General features: G+C 43.7%; 1 protein-coding gene across 1 annotated transcript in view; it reads left to right on the top strand.

Moving 5' to 3' along the window:
* Positions 1-8,123: 8,123 nt before the first annotated feature.
* The window catches only part of roraa (RAR-related orphan receptor A, paralog a), a 172,694-nt gene continuing 159,508 nt past the window's right edge, over positions 8,124-21,309 (top strand). The window contains exon 1 of the mRNA XM_034233579.1: positions 8,124-8,422. Coding sequence (XP_034089470.1) covers positions 8,269-8,422 — 154 coding nt within the window. The 5' untranslated portion in view covers positions 8,124-8,268. The remainder of the gene's footprint in view (positions 8,423-21,309) is intronic.

A 21,309-nucleotide genomic window follows, 5' to 3' on the forward strand; every position in this document is an offset into this window, starting at 1 on the left:
TATATCTCTTTCATTACACTCTGGCACTCTGCACTGCATGAGCATGCACAGAACTGAATGTTTGCTGGGCTCGGGGTTCTGATGTCCGATTTGTAAGGGAACAAAGATATGTCAGCATGTCCGCAGGGAAGAAAAGTCATTCAGAGGATTCATATTTTGTTCTTGCCGTTTAAAGACAACTAGTGCAGTTCAAGGAGAAGGGTTGAATCTGCTTCAAATAAAGAACAACATTTTTGCACTAATCTGAATTAATTACTCTTGGTGAAAACATCAAGCTTATCTTTTCATCAAAACATAAATACATAATTTAAAATGCATAGTCTACATGTAACCTTCTGCCTGATTGTGAGTGGACATTTTAACAAATATGTTCCTAAAATTAACAAATGTACAAAGAGGGCTGGTGGCAAAACTGGTCAAACATATTTTTGTTATCCTTTGACAAACAACATTCTTTCTATTTTCTATCGCCACTCCCAAGACTAGATTAGAGAGAAAGCTCATCAGTCTCCTTGGCTGTTGTCTGATACACTTTTTATTTGAAGGGTGTCCTATCTGGTGTCTCTGGTGTCTTCCTCCAGTGCACTCCTGATTTGAAATATAGCCTTACATAATGAGGGAGAAAAATAGAGCGGTGTTGCACCCCTGAGCTGGTGTCAGCTTAATCAATCATTTTTAAACACAGGCAGGCATGCTTACTCTACTCGCTTCACATCCGACACATCCTTCCCCTGCTCAACAATGTGACAGCAGCATAATTCATTTTAACTAAAAAATTAAACAGGCAGCATCAAAGTTGTCCTTGCATCCTTTTGGTTTATACACAGCACAGTGTGTTGGCCGGAATGTGTGTTTATGTTGTCTTTTCATGTATATTTATATTGCACCTTTATTCTGTAGGTTGTAGAGCCGATGAATGGGAGTCGGAGGCGGCGTGTTGAGTATGGAACTCCACACTTTATTTTCCATTAGGTTACAGAAGGGAAGAATAACTTGCATACATGCTACTCAAGCTAGAATGATAACAACCACCAGGCACACTCTCTATCGGTTCCGTGGTGCAACACACACTATATACCACAGTGAATTATGTCCCGTAATGTTCCACCACACAAGCCCCCTCAGAATTCACCCATACACAAAGTCCGTGCGGCGGGGAGGAACGACAGGCCGACTACCAGGACTCCGGAGAATGGGAGCCGGGGAGGCGACCTCTGCAGGGGCGGCCGCTGGAAGAGGTGGGACCGGAAACGCAGGCCCCAATTCGGTGACAGGGGTCAAGGCCGGGGGGCGGCCCCGTCGCGGAGGCCGTGCCAGCACCACCGGCTGGTCCAAGTCCAGGTGAGCAGCCTTAACCTGGTCCACCGAGACGTGCTCGGCCTTGCCACTCAGGTCGACCACCAAGTGCTTGCCCCGTGTTCCAAGACCTGGAAAGGTCCGTCGTAAGGGGGCTGCAGGGGGCCTCTGTGAGCGTTGCGCCGGATGGACACGTGCTCCGCCGAGTGAAGCCTCACGGGAACCCGGGACACCTGAGTGCCGTGCTGAGCAGTGGGGATCGGAGCAAAGGCCTTAGCGGCGTCCTGCAGGAAAGCTCGCTGGGCCGTCGCCGACCAGGGGGCCGATGCGTAAGGCAGGAAATCCGAAATCAGCGGCTGACCGTAGACCATCTCAGCCGTGGAGCACTGCAGATCTTCCTTAGGCGCGGTCCACAGGCCCAGCATAACCCAAGGCAGCTTGTCGACCCAATTACCGTCCGTCAGGCCCTGAGCGGTTGTCCGGTGGAGCTTAACCCCCAAACCTCCGGCCACGGCGTTCCCAGAGCTCGGACGTGAACTGTGAACCACGGTCTCAGGAAATGTCTGAAGGGGTGCCGAAACGACACACCCATGTCGCAATGAAGGCCCGGGCTATGTCAGCCGCTGCTGTCGACGCGAGTGGGACCGCCTCCGGCCAACAGGTCGTCCTGTCCACCATAGTTAGGAGGTAGTAAAAACCCTGGGAGGAGAGCAATGGACCAACCAGATCGATGTTAACGTGGTCAAACCTCCTCTCAGGCACCAGGAATTGCTCCAGGGAGGCCTTTGTGTGGCGGTGAACCTTAGCACGCTGGCACATGCCGGCCCAAGTCAGCCTAAGCCCTCATGTCCTTTTTCCGCACCGAAGGTTTCCCGGGGTGCGACAGGTTGTGCACCGCCTCGAGCGCCTCCAGCTGGTGGGAACAACTGGACCCGGCTAGCCCGTGGAGACGTCACACAGGAGAGTAACACCCGCGTCGCCGAAAACCACATCCTCCAGGCGCAGCCCTACGGCAGCCCCCTTCAGTGCCTGGACGCTGGGGCCTGTGACCTGGTCTGCTGCTATGCGGGTATAGTCGAGGCCCAACTGGACGACCCCAATGACGACCCTGGAGAGGCAATCTGCGACCAGGTTTGAGTTGCCAGCCACGTGCTGGATGTCCGTGGTGAACTCCGAGATGTAGGAAAGCTGTCGTTGCTGGCGAGCAGACCAAGGCTCCACCACCTTGGACATGGCGAACGTGAGCGGTTTGTGGTCAACGAACGCCGTAAATTCACGGCCTTCCAGCATAAATCGGAAGTGCCGCACGGCTAGCCAGAGTCCAAAGAGCTCCCGGTCGAAAGCGCTGTACCTGCGTTCCCTGGGCGTCAGCTGAAAAAGGCGAGTGGTTGCCAGGCGCCCTCCACCCATTGCTCATGCACCGCACCGACGGCGTAGTCCAATGCGTCTGTGGTAATGGAGATGGGGCCGTGGGTGACGGATGCGCCAACAGGGCCACCTGAGCTAGCGAAATCTTGACCTCCGTAAAGGCAACCTCCGCCGTCCAGTCGATCTCCTGGATGGGGGCCTTACCTTTCAATGCCTCATACAGCAGCTGCATAATGTTGGCGGCCCGGGCGATGAAACGGTGGTAGAAGGTCACCATCCCTAGGAGCTCACGAAGCGACCGGGCCGCGTGCGGTCGAGGAAACGCTGCGACAGCCTCAACCTTCGCTGGCAGGGGTGCTGCCCCGCCCTTGGTGACGCGGTGCCCAAGGAAGTCAATGTCAGACAGCCCGAACAGACACTTTGCAAGGTTGATTATCAACCCGTGTTGGCTGAGCCTCATGAAAAGGGCCCGGAGGTGGGACAGGTGTTCCTCCTCAGAAGTGCTGGTGACGAGTATGTCGTCCAGGTAGACGAACACAAACGGTAAGTCCTGCAGCACCGATTCCATCAGGCGCTGGAATGTTTCAGCGGCGTTCTTGACCAAAAGGCATCAGCAGGAATTCACACAACCCAAATGGCGTTATCACCGCCGTTTTGGGAATGTACAGGGGATGCATGGGCACCTGGTAGTATCCACGCACCAGGTCCACCTTAGAAAACACAAGCCTACCTGCCAGGTGCGCCGAAAAGTCGTGAATGTGCGGCACCGGGTAGCGGTCAGGTGTCGTGGCGTCGTTGAGGCGGCGGTAGTCCCCACACGGGTGCCAACCACCATTAGGCTTGGGGACGATGTGCAGAGGAGATACCCAAGGACTATCAGACCGGCGGATGATACCCAGGCGTTCCATGGTTGAGAACTCCGCCTTCGCTACTGCGAGTTTGGAAGGGTTCAACCGCCGGGTCCTGGTGTAGACTGGGGGTCCCTCAGTGGTGACGTGGTGCTCCACCCCATGCTTCGTGGTGGGGGCAGAGAAAGTGGGCAGCGTCAGGTCCGGGAACTCGGGCAACAACCCGAGGTACTTGTCCGCACCTGACAGTGAGCCTGACAGCCCGACAGCCCGTTGTATGCCGCTTTGCCAAGCGTACACACAAGGGAGGAAAACGTCAAGGCCCAACCAATCGTTTGTTTTTAACACCCACCAGGAGCCCGTGAGCACATAGAAAATCTGCCCCGAGGAGGGGAAAATAAATGTCTGCTGTGACGAAGTCCCAGTTGAACTGCTGCCCCCCAATGCATAAACACATAGGCCTCATGCCATAAGTGCGGATGGGGCTGCCATTAGCGGTCGTCAACTGCGGTCCGTTCCCCCTCCAAGCGACGTCCTCCCTCGACGCAGGAACCACGCTCCGTTGAGCGCCTGTCTCATAGAGAAACCAGCTACCCGAGACACTGTCGCTAACGAAGAGAAGCCTGCTCGTGCCAACAACGCTCAGGGCCACTACCGAGCGCCGGCCCTCTCATTTCTCGGAGGCTTGTAGCTGCAGGGAGCGATGCACTTCTTCGCCTTTGCCAATCTCCCGAACCGTGCGTGGTAAAAACACTCCCCGTGTCCCCACGCCAGCCTGGAGCTGCCGCGGTCTGCTCCCCCCAAGCCCTCCTAACTGGCGAGGGGGCACTGAGCTTTGCAGCCAGCACATCTGCACCGGGCTGCTGTGTCGCCAGGAAGAAATGGTCAGCCTCCTCAACCAGGGCACAGGGTTCAGTAATGGTCGTGTTAGCCAACGCCGTCTGAATCCGGGGCGGCAAGTGGTGCAGGAACTTCTTGCTGTCCCCAAGACCCTGAATCTCACAAATCTGGCGAGCCCCCTCCTTAGCAGATAAGCTAAATGTCTTAAGGAGAAGGGCTTTAATCGCCTCATATTTGCCCTGGCGTGGGGGATCTGCAGAGGTAACCCAACACATGCATGTAGCCTACCTTTCTCTGTGGGTTTTTTTGTAGTGACAAATAAAGTTGGATGTTGTGGTGGTCGTGTCACTGATCTTTATGCTGCAGACCCTGCATACCGCTGTTCTCTTCTTATTACCGTCATCGACAACATAATCCTTGAATCCAAACTTCACTATTTTTGGAGTAAAGCTAGCCGCTGCCATGTTAACTGACATTTCTGCCTTCTAGTGGGTTGCCAGGTTTGTGCGCATGGCGCTATAATCACCCAATCACGTTTTTCGAAAAAACTAAACGTAATATCTCACTACAAAAACAAATATTTAATTTTAAACAGTCAAGTCCTTTCAAGTCATCTGTCTCAAGCTCAAGTCAAGTCTGAAGTCATGAATACCAAGTCCAAGTCAAGTCTTTTATCAATGTTAGTCAAGCAAGTCTCAAGTCAAAAAATATGCGACTCGAGTCTGACTCGAGTCAAGTCATGTGACTCGAGTCCCCACCTCTGGGGATCTGCGATACATCCGACCAACCTGGACGACGTGGAGCTCCCCAGCGCCGCCACCACGTGAAAATACTTCAGGTCCTCGTCACGGACTTGGCGGCAGGCAAAGTGTGCCTCCACATGTGCGAACCACGCCGTAGCGGCATGTTCCCAAAACTCCGGCAGTTTAATATAAACATCGAGATCAGCCATGTTCACTAAGTCTTCGAAAACGTCGGGGTCACCAGTGTAGAGCCGATGAATGGGAGTCGGAGGCGTGTTGAGCATAGGCGGAGTTTGACATTTGCGCTTCGGGGGGCAAACCTTTTTTACTGACGTCAGTACACAGTCCCAACTCGCGTGGGATGCTACATACGGATACAGTAGCAATAAAGCCAGCGCTCACCGCACTGAGTATGACTTTTCCATGCCCGCCGTACACACACACTCATATGGAAGGGGCAGTCTCTCCCCCCAACAGTGCATTACATAACTGTAAAACTTATAACTGTGCACATCTTATACTTATTTGATAACTACTATATCCCTTGGTTACTTGAACACTCTACAATATTATTAACCAGTGTCCTACCTTATTAAAATATTGATATACGAAATATTTGTATTGGAACAGTTTTCGACGTAGTAATGCTGTAATATATTTCAGCCACTAGGGGGGGCAATGCCCCCCCTGCCCCCCCGCAACATCCGCCTATGGTGTTGAGTATGGAACTCCACACTTTATTTTCCATTAGGTTTACAGAAGGGAAGAATAACTTGCATACATGCTACTCAAGCTAGAATGATAACAACCACCAGGTACACTCTATAACGGGTCTGTGATGCAACACACACTATATACCACAGTGAATTATTTCCCGTAATGTTCAACCACAAGGTAATCTTATATTATTGAATGCATGCACACACAATTAAGGAGTGTTTAGATTTACAATTTATGTTTTGAATAACAAGTGAATATCTGGGCAGTTTTGTCTTTCCAGATAACAACATATGTCTGGCTGAAGTTCAAGTTTCTGGACTTGGTTGCTGAACATGCAAAAGGCGTGGAATGTGAGAGTAGAGTTCACACGGTCAAATTGCTGTGGGTCAGAAGGTCAGGGAAATTTGGAGGAGCTAAAGCTGAGCTGAAGGAACTTGGCCTCTTCGCTTGGCAGTGAGAGATTCCTTCTGGCTGTCTGTCAAAAAGTCGGCCCTCAGAGCAGCATAGCTCCAAAAGTTATATCACCCTCTTGTTGGTGAGTTACATGCAAGAAGCGCTGCACTGGAAACAAGATTATTATTTGACAAAATTCCCCTCGGTGACTAGTCCAAACTTCAAATATTGACTTTGCTTTTGGTAGCATTTAGTGTATTCATTTTTTTTTAAATAAAATATCTCCCTTTAATGTCTAAATGTTTTTATTTTTTATTTTCCATACCTGCACATTCATTTTTTATTATTTTACGCAATTAGTTGACAATAACCTTGTTTTGCTCAGAATCTCTCATGTTAGGTTTCACTGCCATGCTTGTCAGTATTTGACTTCATGTATATTATGTCACTTGACTAATGAGGTGTTAATCCAGCTTGAAAACAAATACATGCATTAAAGGTCAACACCAATTATGAAAGTTGAACAAACATTAGTCACAAGCAGAGTCAAACGCAAGCCATTCAATCAAAAATAAAGGAACACGATATGAATACATCAGCAATACTTAAGTGATAAAATTACTGATTTCAACCAATTGACACCACAGAGTCAAAACACTGCTGCAGGTGGAACGCAGTAAGATTAGTGTTGTTTGTGTTCATTGTTTGCTCACTTTGTCATTATTATGCTATTCATGTCAATTATCTTTGTAAGTATAACATAATATAGCTGTTTGGTATTGCAGAATGGATATTTTAATGTATCATACATAAGTGAACGTTGAAATATGTGATTCAAAACATAGTATTTATGTAATTTTAAATACTATTTAATTAACTGCTGACATACTGGTTTCAACCAAATGTATTCTAGATGATACACTGTTATGTACATGATGGTAATTTTCAGTTTTGGCCAAGTTTTTGTATTATCTCTCTCTGGTCTATTAGCAGTCTGGCTGTGTACCGGGAGGGCAGTACCATGTCAAAGTCCACGTGCACCACTCTGAAGGGGGCGGGGCTCCGCTGATCACATGTAGGAAGCATGCTGTTTGTAATTGCTGCGCAACAAGCGGGCCATGACTGTCGGTTGCCAGAGTGACGTTTGATACCAGTTATTGTAACTAAGTCTATCCAAACTGTTATCAATCTTTACTTTTATCAGAGCAGAGACACTCAAATAAAACAGTCATATAATCAGACTATGGAATGCACCGTGACCTTTCACAGGACGTCATCATAATAATGATGATGATGATTAAGCATAGCTATTGTTTGAGTTCTCAGAAGTAGTGTTGTGGTGAGGAGCAGCTTACAGACTGCTGTGTGCTGCAGCCAGGAATGGCATGCACACTGAATGATTTAGCAGTAAATGTCTCCGCAGCTTTTCACTGTGAACTTGCAAACACAGACACTGTTGAGTATTGTGAATTGAACAGTGGCCACATTTAGCTAGGAGCAATTTACAGATTGTGATAAAAGAAGACATAACAGCCACAGGAGCTGCAGTTTTCATGATACTTATGGGCTATGTTATTTTCAGATGTATAGTTTAAATGTATGGTTTGGATCACAAGATGCATACACGTCATAATGGTGTATTTGGCAGATTTTCAGTTTCAAATGCAGCAGCGACCTACATGTATTATTACAATTATTTTCCCACATAAATGAAGTATTAGCCTAAATAGATTTAGTAAACTGCTGATCAAGTTAAACACTAATAAAAACATGAAATTAATATGCAAAACTGCGCAGGGTCGATCAGCACGGATTACTTTCAGGCCTACATCTATTCTTCGGCTATTGACAACCTCTCCCTTTCCAGTGTGCATGACTGGAGCTCTCTAGCACTGCCAGTGGACAATCAGACCTACACACCCACCTCCAGACACACTCGCATTTCTCATTTCTTACTTCTAGTCTAAATTAGATAGCAAGACGTAGTGCCGGAGCTCACAGTTCGCAGCGAATTAGTTTGAAGTACTAGCGGTAGTTAAACAGCAAATCTGAAATTCAACATGGAGTCCCCTCCAGATCCAGCAAGCGACCCGGGCAACAGCGCCTCGGAGCCGGCTACCCCGGTCAGGGAAACCCCGGTAAACCTGGAGACGCTCCGAAAAGCGAACCATCCAGCCCCGGTTCGGAGGCAGACTTGCTCCAGCACCAACAAAGGTAAGCGGACCGTGCTTCGCTTTTAAATGCGTGGGAACGAAAGACCGATCGCGGATTTTAAGAATTAAACTTCAAAATGAATTAATCGCTTCCCCATAAATAACTGCACACTGTTTAAACCCTCCAAACCACAGAGACACGGCTCTTTATTTATTACCACCGCGGCTTTTACCCGTTCGCCTGTAATTAGTGCCTCGGTGTGTTGCTGCTTTTCAGGCTCCACTGACAGCTCGAATCATAGGGGGGTGATACGGTAACAGATGTCACATTTACTCTCACTGCAAGATAAATCAATTACCCAGCAACTTAAAATGACCTACTGGAGCTTCTCTTCGTGTCAAAAAGGGCCAAACTGTCCTCTCAAAAGAGATTTTGTCAAAGTGTCAAAAGTGAACTTTTGGAAACTGTGGGCTAGTTTATCGATCAATCTCCTTTTTGTAAGGACGTGTCTTCCTCTATGCCTGATCCAGCACACCGTGCTGTCTGGCAGGGTGTTCACATCTCCAGCTAACAGATTTGTAGCTGTTCCTGTGCAGAAAGACGCCCAGCAGCTGGAAATTGTTTAGCGCCTGCTCTCACACACTATTGCAAGCATGGAGTCGCTGCACGCCTTTTTGCGAATATACCTCCGCACGATCATACAATTAAAACCAAACGGGCTATATATGCCTGTTTAAAAGTGTGTCTGTATTGCTGCTGAGGTGTAGTTCATTTTTTACATGATTTATCCACCACGTCCCGTCCATGTTGTACAGTACCATTATTTAACCACACCCCCTCTCGGCTGTCTCACAGGCTAACCGGGCTCATCCAAGTTCAGAGAAATTATCTTTTTCTCTGCTCGTTATTCACTATCACAGTCGGTGTAGATGGCAGTGAGGCGAGCGATATACATGTGACAATTAGTTTATAACTCGGTACTTTTTGTGTGCGCACTCGTCCTGTGCGCGCGCGAGGGTATATTTAGAGTGTGATATAGTGAATGTGGAATGTAAGCTGGTTATGTAACAGGTTTAGCCATAAACACAGGCGCGCAACTGAAAGCACAAATCATCACCGCAGATCTCCTCACTTTATACAAGAGTTCCCCCATTCCCCATGAAAACCCCGGCTGTTAAATTAAAATAAATCTGTGCACTTCAGCGGATATGTGCTCACCGGTGAAGGGAAACTGTGTGACTTTGTAGGCTGGCACTGCCGGAGCTCTTATGTAATAGCGGGGCAAAGACAGGTAGTTGGGAGGCTTCGTGGATTGATTTCTTTTTTCTCAAGTCTGACTTTCAGACACTCCTAACCTGCTGACCCATATTCACCCCACCCTTTATGCACAGGATTAAAGTGTGTCTGGGATAGAGAAAGACTGGAAAAAGAACGCCTTCGGTCTGTTATATAATGCTGAATGGGTTGAAAAAAAACAAAACACATGCTCAGTTGGATAACCTCTGCAGCTCAAAAGGAGTTTCCCTGCACCAAAACGTATTGTTGACCTTTGTGCAAATAATTAAAACGATTGCATGAAAACATGAACTCTAGACGGCTTGAAGAAAAGTTTTGTGAACTTTAAAAGAAAGTTGCCATTTATCTGAAAAGGGTTCATTAAGTTGCCATCTGTTGCTTTGATGTTCAGTTACTTATACAATCTGTTGTGGTCGACTCTTACGAATGTTTACAAGGTATTATTTTATAACACTGCAACAGTTGGTTTATATTTGCCTTAAAAACATTTAACTGGGCTTACAAAGCAGATTATTTATAAATGTGATCATGTAGAAACATTTAGAACATTCACCACTCAGGAGAGCAGAATAAACGTTTTCTTTCATAAAGAAATGATGGCTTAATGGTTTTATTAAATAAAGCATTGATGCAAAAGTATGTTTTCTAATAAGAAGCGACTGCAGTTGGTTTATTACGGCGGCACAGTTCAGTGCAGGATAAATAAAACAATAAAAAAACTTTTATTGCTCACAGTACTGTTATAGTCTTGTAAGACATTTTTTTAGGATTATAGCTCTCTGCTCTGGTATTTCTGGCCAGCCACAGAAACCAACATCTGAAAGGCGGCAGACACTTGCTCAAGCACGGTTTCCCTCTTTACACCAGCTGTATTAGACTTTCTGAGGATGCACATTTCTTATCCTGCATGCAGAGCATTTACTGTTTTAACCCTGAGTGCTAATACCTTTTAAGTAGAAAGGGCTTACTTCAGCAGAAGCTCTGCAGAAAGACTTGAGAGGGTCAGAGAACAGGCCTTGGAGGGCTATGGATATCATTACTGGAAAGAAGAAAGGGTGTTATTTTCATATCGAAAGATCCCTCGTTTTCGCAAATTTGGAAACAATCAATATTAATGGTCACTGCATAGGCCTGAAACCTCACCATCGCACAGGGAAGCTGAACACTGAAGCTGCGGATGTGATAAGAGCTCCGGTGGCTGAGGTCCTCTGGTAACATGACTTTGAGCATCAAAAGTGTGTGGTACACGTGCGTGTTGTAGTAGTGTAGTGCTCTGAAATACACAAGACAAAAAAGACTACAAAACATTATGTTGCATAGCATATTGTGTGAGTTGTCATTAAGTGAAGTGTACGCAGTGTTACAGTCCGTCCTGTATATTTATTATAAGCCTCGCTGACATATCTTAATGGAATTGCTTTTGATATTTTTATACTACCCACCAGTTGCAACCTTTTATGTCACGACTCCTGTAGATCGTCTAGTTTCTGCAATCCCCTTTTTTGAATAAAAAAAAAAATGAGCTGTTTTTAAGCGTTTCATGTGAAGAAGCAAATCTTACCTGACACTGCAGTTTAAGAAGCTAATCCAGACTGAAAAGGCAAAGTAAAAAGAGTCTCTCCTAACGAACACGCACCCATACTTTCATCAAGCAGTTTTATTTTTGGGCAGTGAAATTAGAGCTCTTGGCTAGAGTGGCAGCATTTATTCAGTTGTTGTTGACACAATACGGATGAGGTGCAGGGACGCATTCAAATCTCCAAAAAGCTGGGAGCGGCATGAGGCTTGCACGCCACTCGAGTGGACAGCAACTTTACTGAGGCGCAGGCATTCTCGCATTCAATGCATTGGGGCTCTCTGCCCACTGGAGAGAAGGACGATCCAGGTACAGGCTTTCAGCTGAACCTCAGCGCGGACGGGTCAGCGAGATAAACTCTATAAGGGGCTCTTTTTTTCTGGCTGGCTGCTTGTAACATATCAAGTATCAGTCCTCCTGCGTTTTCAATCCTCAAAGTTGGTGAGGTGATCATATCATAATCCATTCTATTGGTACCCGTTAGACAGTTGTTAAATGTTAATAATCTATTTGAAGGCCAAGCGCAGTATTTGATCTATTCCTTAGAACAACATTACAAAACATTTTAACTGAAAAGATAAACAGTATTTATTTGACTGTGTACTAAGCTGTTACAAAGATGGGACATCTGCTCTAAATTTAGACTTTGGCACCACTACATTTTAGGAAAAAAAAAAAGGTATTTTGTTTTTATGAGCTTCAAAGGTCAAATGACATTTGTGTGCTTATCTAAGGAGGGTGTAACTGTGAATGTCAACATAACATCAGGACTAGTAGTAAAATGAGCAGTGATTGAGATTTGTATCATGTCAGGTGCAAGGCTCTTTCTTTCTTGCTCTTGGTTTAAATAACAAAACAAAACAAATAATAATGTAAATAGTTTTTTTTCAAATGATCATACTAATTGTTAAACTGCTGATCATTTTTCAATACTTTTTAGGTTTAAATGACATGAAAAATCCCCTTTCTCATTTTCTTTTCTCATTTTTTCTCGATGGAAAGTTTGCTTTCAGTCATGCATTTTCAGATAACTTTCTATCATTAAAATATAATATTTTCTTGTTACTGTGTGTGTGAACATTTGAACTTTGTCCAATAAAATGTGATCTTTGATTTTAAAGTTGACTTTTTGTAATAACTAATACAGTTCAGAGGGTGTCTCCTTACATAAACAGAACAATTCTTTATCCTTAAGTGTGTTGATATAAATGTGTCAGATTTACCTTTAAACGTATTAAATTCAAATATTCAAACAAAGCACCTCCTGATTAAACCCATCCAACTTTGAACACAATTATACCCAGCCCTTGCAAAAATGGGACCTCTTCATACAAAATATTTTTGTTGCTTTATAAGTTTGGAGTTTATTTTTTTGTTAGCAAAATAATAATACAATTTGAGCATTTCATCTTCCGTACCTATTATAGGAAGGGATTCAAGGTAATTAAATAACCCTTAGAGATGTAGAGGGGGACATTTTCTGTATTCAATATGAAGGAAGCTCCATGAAAGGACTCTTGAATTGTATTATAGGAAAGTGTTTTGTAGTCCTGTTGTCCTACCAGCGATTGACAGAACATTGCTCTGTAGCAGGATCACAAGTTTAACACTTGACCCTTAGGTTATCCTGATAAGCCTAAACATCTGGGCCAATAGCTTCATAGTTCTCTTTATCTCCATATCTAAATCTATCAGTATGCATTTATTTATACATTTAATCTTCTGTATTTATCTAATATGATGCAGGAAACTGGGTTTACCAAGGATCAATGTTCAAGTTATTTGAATCCAAGTCCATGTGCTTTCAATCAGCATAATGTGCAGTGGTTGTAAAATACTACAGTGCATAGCATGACTGTTAGGTTGTAGCTGCATTTTTGGTAACCTATAAGTAGGGCTGCTCGATTATGGCAAAAATCATAATCTCGATTATTTGGGTCAATAATTGATATCACGATTATTAAAAACAATTATCCATCCATTTATTGAAAAAAAAAATGTGAACAATATGTTTTTAACAGTTGATTACCCTGAACTTTAAGTATAATTCAACAGAAAAACCAATACAAAAATAATAATAATAAAAACATAATCGTTTTATTTCGATTACGTTGTTTTCGTAATCGTTGCAAGCCATAATCGTAATTGCGATTAAAATACGATTAATTGAGCAGCCCTACCTATAAGATCTATTTGAGATGTACCGGGTGCATACTGTAGGCAAGGCAATGCAAGCCCAAATAGGCTATATTAATTTAAAAAAAGTGAAGGCATGTCAAACTTACCCTAGACCAAATTTGAAAGTTTCATTCATGGGGGACAGTTTATTTTGGAGTTTGATTCACCAGTGGCCTAACTGGGGCTGGCGAGGAATTTTCAACTGGTGACAGACACCAGACTTGATGTGAAATCTCCTGTGGTGAATGACAGCTCAGATCTATGGCCCATTTACAGAAGTTTGTTTCTTAGATAGAAAAATCTGAATAGTAATGACCGGAAATACTCCAGATGCATTATTGGAGGGTGTTAAAGGAGTCTATATTTAATGTGGTACACTGTGACCTAAGTGCTGCTGCTTGGCTCAGTGCTGCCCTGTGCCTCTCTGATATCAAGAGGGTCCCTGGATGGTTGGTGATGGAGGTCTGAAGGATCACTCACAGGAATTCTTATGTTGCATCTAGGGCCAAGCCTTTCACATCTCTACCAGTGTGAAGGGTGCAAAGCTCCCGAGCAGCTAGGTTACCCCAGCACTTAGTCAGGAGCTTTGACCAACAGTATCTCTAAAATCACTCTTGTGCCGTTGAACACAATCATACAAGCTATTTTCATGCTGCTTTACGTCAAGTCATGTGAACATAAAGCTGTGAGAGTCTATACACTCGGAGTAAATGTATATATTTTACCACAGAGCCTGGGTGCTGAGTGCTGACATGTGTTGAGCACTTGAGAGAAAAATCATGGATGGTCTCCGGAGGCCCAGACGTTGTGCACACCGTAAAACAGGAAGAGGTAATGTTGTAAAATCTAAAGTATGTTAGTGAAGCAGCACACCTCAAGAGCCTCTTAACATTATTTATCTTGGATTCTGAAGGCTAAATGGCCCTCACGGCCGCTCTGTCTGAAGGACTCCTGAGAGGTGGACGATGACATCAGGCTAAGATGAACATAGAAATCTGTGCTGCATTTTGTAACCGTCTAGCATGGATGAATTACATTAACAAGAGCGAGGAAACCATGTTTTCTCATGCGATCGTTAGAGTGATAATAATGTAACCTAACAATGTCTGCACTTACATTTTACAGGGTGTCAAATATAACTAACCTAGACTAGAGAAGGTGGTTTCAGGAATTGCTGAAACTATTGGTTTTGTTTAAAAACACATGTGGCATCATTAGTCTCTGCATCATTACACTGAGAAGTTTTTGTTTTTCATTTGCACAAATCCATCTTTAGATTGAACACGTATTATAAATAATATAGTTGCAGTACCAGATTTTCTTTTCTAATGCCTATAATTTGCTATTCCTTTGCATCACATAGGGATGTAGATAATTCTGCTGGGGAAGTCAAAGCACGCATATCACATCCTCCACCATCATTTTCCTAAGATCAGCACTGCTGGAGTATCACTCGACAAAGTTTTATTTGTCACCTGAAATAAACAAAAAACTTTTGGAGACAAGGGGAGATAAAATGACTTGAAAATCAGTGTCATTTCTGTTGGCTTGATTATTTATATTGGAATAACAAGCGCGACTTAATCTCATAAATAAAAAAGGAAAAGATACAGATCCGTCCCCTCCAGGTACTGCCACCACTTAATCGAATTAGCTCCACTCTCAGGCTTGACGGGCTCTTCAAACACCCTTGGTGACTTCTGAGTGCCGATTACAATCAGCTACTATTTTCAGCCTTTGATTAAAATCTGGTGAGGTTGGACAGAATTTTTTTGAACGCAGAACCAACTAATTATTAACATCACAGCCCATCTCTCTTTCTTTTTTTGCCAGTTGCAGAGGGCCAATGGGCTGGAGTACTTAAACAATACCCATAAGTATTAATCATGTTGAACCAGGCTGTGTGAAGCTGTTGGCTTGTTCTTATTAAAACATCCCGTGCTAGTTGTCCAAACATATTTTTGACTGACCTTTGTGTCATTTTAAACACATCTGCGTGTAAAACTCTGTCTTCATTTGTGAAACTAAAGAAGCCATCTATATTTATTTCATAGCATTGTAATATTTTAAGATAAATTGCTTACAGATGTTTTAATCTGGCAGACAACAATAACACACACAATGTTTTACTCATGAAATAATAGAAGATGATCAGGATTGTTCATGCCTCACACAGTATGTCATAGAATCACTGTAATGTGCCTGTCAAACACAATTATCCTCCTTTTGTTACTTTCAAAAGGCAGCTTTTGAATATGAATAAGTCACTAATGAATATTTGGTGTCTGTGGATTGATTGCTTTAGGAGGCATACTAAGACAGTGTGGCACAATGGGACTCAATCAATGCAGCTATGCTGCCGCTGTGCTGCTTTCTGACAGTGATTGAAAGACAGAGTCACTCTTCCCCAAATATGCTACACAGATCCTGCTCTCATTCACTGACAAATATCAGCTGTCTGATCAATCAATATTTGCAGCTTTATTTTGACTAATGCAGTACTTAAGAGGCAATAATTAACGCCATGCTGGGTTGTTAAAGCCTATTTTTATGTGACAGACAGAAATAGACATACAGAAATAGGATGATAAAAGCCTCTGTATGATGTTGATAGTGGCACGTGGTGCAGAAGTTCCTTATACGCTGTACTATGAACTTGTTTTGGCACATAACAATTCTTGTTGCTTTCAAGTGTTTTTCACAAAAATGTTTGTATAAAACTGGATTTATTTGTCCAAAGTATTCAGCTTATAGCTAAACTTAGGACGGTACTTTGAGGAAATGGCAGGTTAAAAAAAGAATTTCAACAAATGTATAAATATCTAATGAACTTTCATTAACTTATTCTCCCTTTTTCTAAAGTTTTTTCTTCAGCCTTTGTTGAGGTTGTACGTTCGTTTGAGTAATTGAAATATAGTATGGAACAGTTTAACTAAAGGGAATATTCATTGGACGTCATCTTGTGTTAAACAAGTGTGGCTTGTGATGCTCATTAATTTGGGCTTGCTCCACTTGCGGTGTTTGGGCTCTCTTCGCTGGCTCGGTGCCACAGCGTCTTCTGAAAGAGCCACTTCATCTCTGTCAGGGGCAGGTGGAAATGTGCTGCACACTTCTAATTGGACAAAGTGCCTTTCAAACTCCGAGCCATCATACACAGATCAGATTATCATACAGACCAGGTGTTGACAGAGGTTCTTCACCTCCCTTTTCCCCTCTTGCTCTCTTGTGCATCTTTTGGTCGACTTTCAGATCCTCCCTGTGCTGCGATGCTTTTTAAACTCCCGGCCGCCTAGTGGCCCTGGGCATAATGAGCCCTGTCTTGCAGATTAATTACCATAAAGTGCATTTGTTATTTTGACTTTGGAGCACATTAGTGTATGCTAGGCATCATTTGGACAAAACACATCTTTTAAAAATAATCTTCAAGTGATTTAACAGATGAATATTTGTTAAGATTATCAAGTAGATCCCACCTAAGTTTAACGCAATATCTTGGTCATCTTCCTCAAGAGTACTGAAACATGCAGCAGCCAAAATGAGAATGTGAGGCTGCAGGCTAGCTCGCAGGGGGCTTTAAGGTCTGCAGAATAGCTCGGGGCCAGACCTCACTATGCTTGTAGAAGTAAAAGGCCTAGGTGAAATCTTCAGATCACTTCTTCACATAACAGGTTACCAGCGAAAAGAGCAAAACTCAACTCATGTTATTGTGTCTGTTTGATTCAGATAAAAGCATGTATTTTGAATGAGCAATGGAAGTAAAAAAGTAGTGACTGATGTAAGAGTAGTCTAGCTGAGAGAGGAAAAAACACTTTTTTCCGTTCACATTTTTACGGATCAAGAACCTACCATTTTCTCTGGTTAGTTAACACTGAAAAAGACTCTCAATCAGTGAGGCTTTTTCTCAAAATGTTCCAGAGCAGATTTGAATCTGAAGCTTCAAATAAGATACACATTGAGTCATGGCCTGCGAGGATGCGAGTGTGTGTTGTCGGAGCAGCAGTAGGAGCTACATTATGTTTTCTGTTTACATGAAAAGTGTTAGACTGAAAATGGAAAATAAGATTGGGCTTACAATTGAACCTCGAAGCAGCCCCGGCTGAACCCATTACACTTAGTGTTTGGTTTTTCTTTTTGCATTCAGTTTTTCAGACGGTCAATTTCAGCTGTGTTCAGTGTCAAAGCAAAATATCTACCTCTTTTGTTCAACAAAGATTATCAATTACTTTAACAAGGATTGCATCTGCACTTTGCATGTTGCTTCTGTGAGCAAACACTCTTATTTGACAGATAACAACCTTGCACCTGGGTGGTTGTTCTGTTGCAATAGAGGTGAACGTACAACTTTAGGAAATTAGCTTAGGAAATAAGTGGTAGGACACCAGTATCTCATTGTGGCCCAATCCCAAACCACTCCCTCGACCCTACCCCTCAGTGACGGAATGAACTCCGTCTGTAGCCACACTCGCAGCTCAACGAGGCTCCCTCCTGTCAGATGGAGGGAGTAAATACAGCAGCAAGCTTTGGGACGGCCTCCCCTCTCTCTGGCAGAAACAGGAAATGCCGTAACTGTATGTAACGGTTTCAAATCAGCATCTCTTAGACAAAAAGTTTAAATGAATAACTCAAATAAAACTCCAAACATCTTTCATTGTGTTTCAAAGCTCTTTTAGTTTTAAACCTGATGTTTATAAGCTTCTTAGTTTTTGCAACAGTCTGTAAATATACACAACTTTATAATAAAATGTACACATTTACCTTTTTCTAGACTAAACACAGGTATGATCCTAAGTTAAAACATAGGTTATCATGAGGTTGTTAACATCGCAATTTATCAGTGGATGTTTGCTGGAACTACTTGTTAACAGCTTGTTTCCTGACGGACACACACAGCGTTGAGACGGGTCAGGTAGAGACCGGTCTCATGTCAGCACCGCTGCAGACTCGCTGTTTGAGGGCTCGATAGCCCACTCCCCCTCCACACCGCTCCACACTCATTGCTTTAGAACAGCCCTTAATATGGCGGACCCTCCGCGTGAACACGCAAACGGAGGGGTAGGGTGTATGGGGCGGTTTGGGAATGGGCCTGTATGTGCAATTTCAATATTTGCTATGCACAATCACATGAATTCAAACATAAATGAATAAATAAATCCTTCAGAAGATCTCTCAAAACTCACTTTTTACTCCGCACTTGGATTAGGACTACTGTTTTCTTTGTATTATTTCTGTTCTGATTTCATGTAAAGCGTCTTTGAGCATTAGGAAAAGCGCTATAAAAATCCTGTGTAGTATTATTATTATTATTATTATTATTATTATTAAGCCGGTCTACTTTTTATAATTGTTTTTACTTGTTATTAAATCATACTTTTTTTTTTGACTGATTCTTGTTATTTTACTTTCACCTCCCATGCTGTTAGTAAGTAAATTAATGATCTGTCCTATTCTTTGATAGCAGGAAACCACTTGTGATAAATACATTATCACTGCTCCTTTCACACGTCAGGCCGACTTGGCAACATTTTGGCATACTCGATTGCTTATCTTGTCTGCACGTCGTCAGCGCAGATGTATTACCCTGTGCTGATTTGATTCTGGGCAAAGGGAAGTGGACAGGAGAGATTGATGGTGGTGTCCCCAGTCAGACAGATAACACCTGATTCTGCCTGCAGGGGGTTAGTCTAGCACACTCCTTCCCTGCACCCCCGATGCATCAGAGACCGTGCTGAGGAGGTGAACCGTTCCTTCACTCAATGCAAATTCGGGGCCACATTCAGAGATGATCCCAGGACGATTGAGCCAATGTGGCCCCGAGCACTCTCCACCACATCATCCATGCATCAGCCACACCTGGAAGAAACCCACACAGGCATGGGGGTCATTTGTTTAACACAGGTGCACCGTGTAACTCAACGCACTCAAACAAGCGCATGCCCACACGTCCCCGCACGCTTCAACGCACGCTCAGAGACAGACACATGCCCGAATGCACACACACAGATACACAAGTGTTAATGAAATGCCGTCCGCGCACATGGTTTTATATTGGAAAAATGTCTGCAGTACAACACCCCTTGTTATGACCTGTTGTTCCTGTCACTTTGTCAGTCTTTTAGAAGTGAAATATCACCAGGGAATATATCGTAATAGAATAATACCTTTGTACATCGTTTAAAGAGGTGTGGGAGTTTGATTGCTTATCAATATACTGCATTAGTATTTGAGTACATACTACAGTGTAGAGCTTAAATGTCATATTGGATTCATATTTTAATACACTTAAGCCTTCTACCTGATTTTCCCATTATCTTTCTTTCCAACAACAATGAGATTGTTTAATATCTATCAAAGATGTATATTTGACAAGTTCTTTAATGACACCGTTTAAGCTGTGGTGAAATTATATAATTTGTAAATTATATAATAATGAAATCATCATTGGTTGCAGTTAAATTATGTATAGTTCAGTACAAAGGATATCGTTCGCATTTGCATCATGCAGCACATGGAAACAGAGGGCTTTAAAAAAAAAATACTCTTCTCTTTTGCTGCTATTACATCATTTGTTATAATACACCAACCATCATTACCATCTGAACATCTTAACATCCCCACAAATCAAAGTATGCTGCAACATCCTCAAACGGACAAACATTGTAGCAAAACACGTTTTTAGTTTTTTAAAAGTCAATAACAATGTGCGCAGCACAGGTTCTCAGTGTGTGAAGCAGATGGTGAAAGGTTAGTGTATAATATATCTCAATATTAACTGAAGCACATGCTGGGAGTGTTGGTGGATGGCACACAGCAGAGTAAAAGAGAAGCAGTGACCTTCTGTCCCATCATTTACCCCCTCGCGCCCCCCATACCGCTCTCAAATTACTTTGTTTTAGCCAATTAAAGCAGCCGGCTGAGCATCAAGCAGGCTGCCATTTTTTGCTCACCTGGTACCATGTGACATTATCGCTCTGTCATCGGGAGAGATGGCCATAAGTGGGAATCTCCGGCGTGGCACCGTGCCACCTTAGACCCCACTGTGTTCACTGATATTAATGCAATGATTCACCTCCAACTTGCAAGAACCTCAGTCAGCTCTCACCTTTTCAATAGCGCCACACACAGCTCCTCACTGCATGAACCAATGAGCAAATGATGGCGGTTGTTAAACCACTTTCCAAAGCACACAATAGATATACATTGAGTATTATTCCTCTGGTTCACAAAATGATCTGTTGATAAATGTGCAAGGAATCTATTGTCCTTAAGTTGCCTGATCAAGATACCATATGCTTAGAAATGGTTCTCCTTCCAAGTCCTATAATGGCTCAATAATAAACCGAAAGACAGCAGACACAACAATACCGTGGCACGAGATGAATGAAGGGCCGGAGAGTGTGTGGTGTTTAACAGCCATACGAGCACAGATTATGTGCTTGAAGGGGCTGAATCGAGTGCCAGCAGTGACAGTTGGGCTGGGAATTGAATGTGCCGGGGACGTGCGGCTCGACTCCGCTCGGAAACACCACTGGGTCCGGGGCTCATCTCTGTAGTCCTCCGCCTCCCTCCTCCTGTAGAGGCATTGTGGCCCGCCGTTTGCTCTGCGTCACCAGGGGAATGGACGGGCCCCTTGCTCCCGCTTGATGAGCACTCACTAATGGCTGCTTCTTTGAAAGCTCACTGCCCGTTTGAGGAGGAGTGTCTTTTACTTCCCTCCAGCTTGCCTTGGCCGGGCATTCGTCAGGCTGCCTGGCTTTGCTGTCCTGCCCACATGATGGTGCGCCAAGGGGCTGAAACGTCTGTCATTTGTTTTACTTTCAAATAAAACTTGATGATTTACCAATAAAAAAAGTAAAAATAGTCTTTTGATGATGTCTGGAGGCATATGGAGAAAGTGTTG

The sequence above is a fragment of the Gymnodraco acuticeps genome, unplaced genomic scaffold (assembly GCF_902827175.1).
Source record: "Gymnodraco acuticeps unplaced genomic scaffold, fGymAcu1.1, whole genome shotgun sequence".
In the NCBI taxonomy this organism is placed as follows: Eukaryota; Metazoa; Chordata; class Actinopteri; order Perciformes; family Bathydraconidae; genus Gymnodraco; species Gymnodraco acuticeps.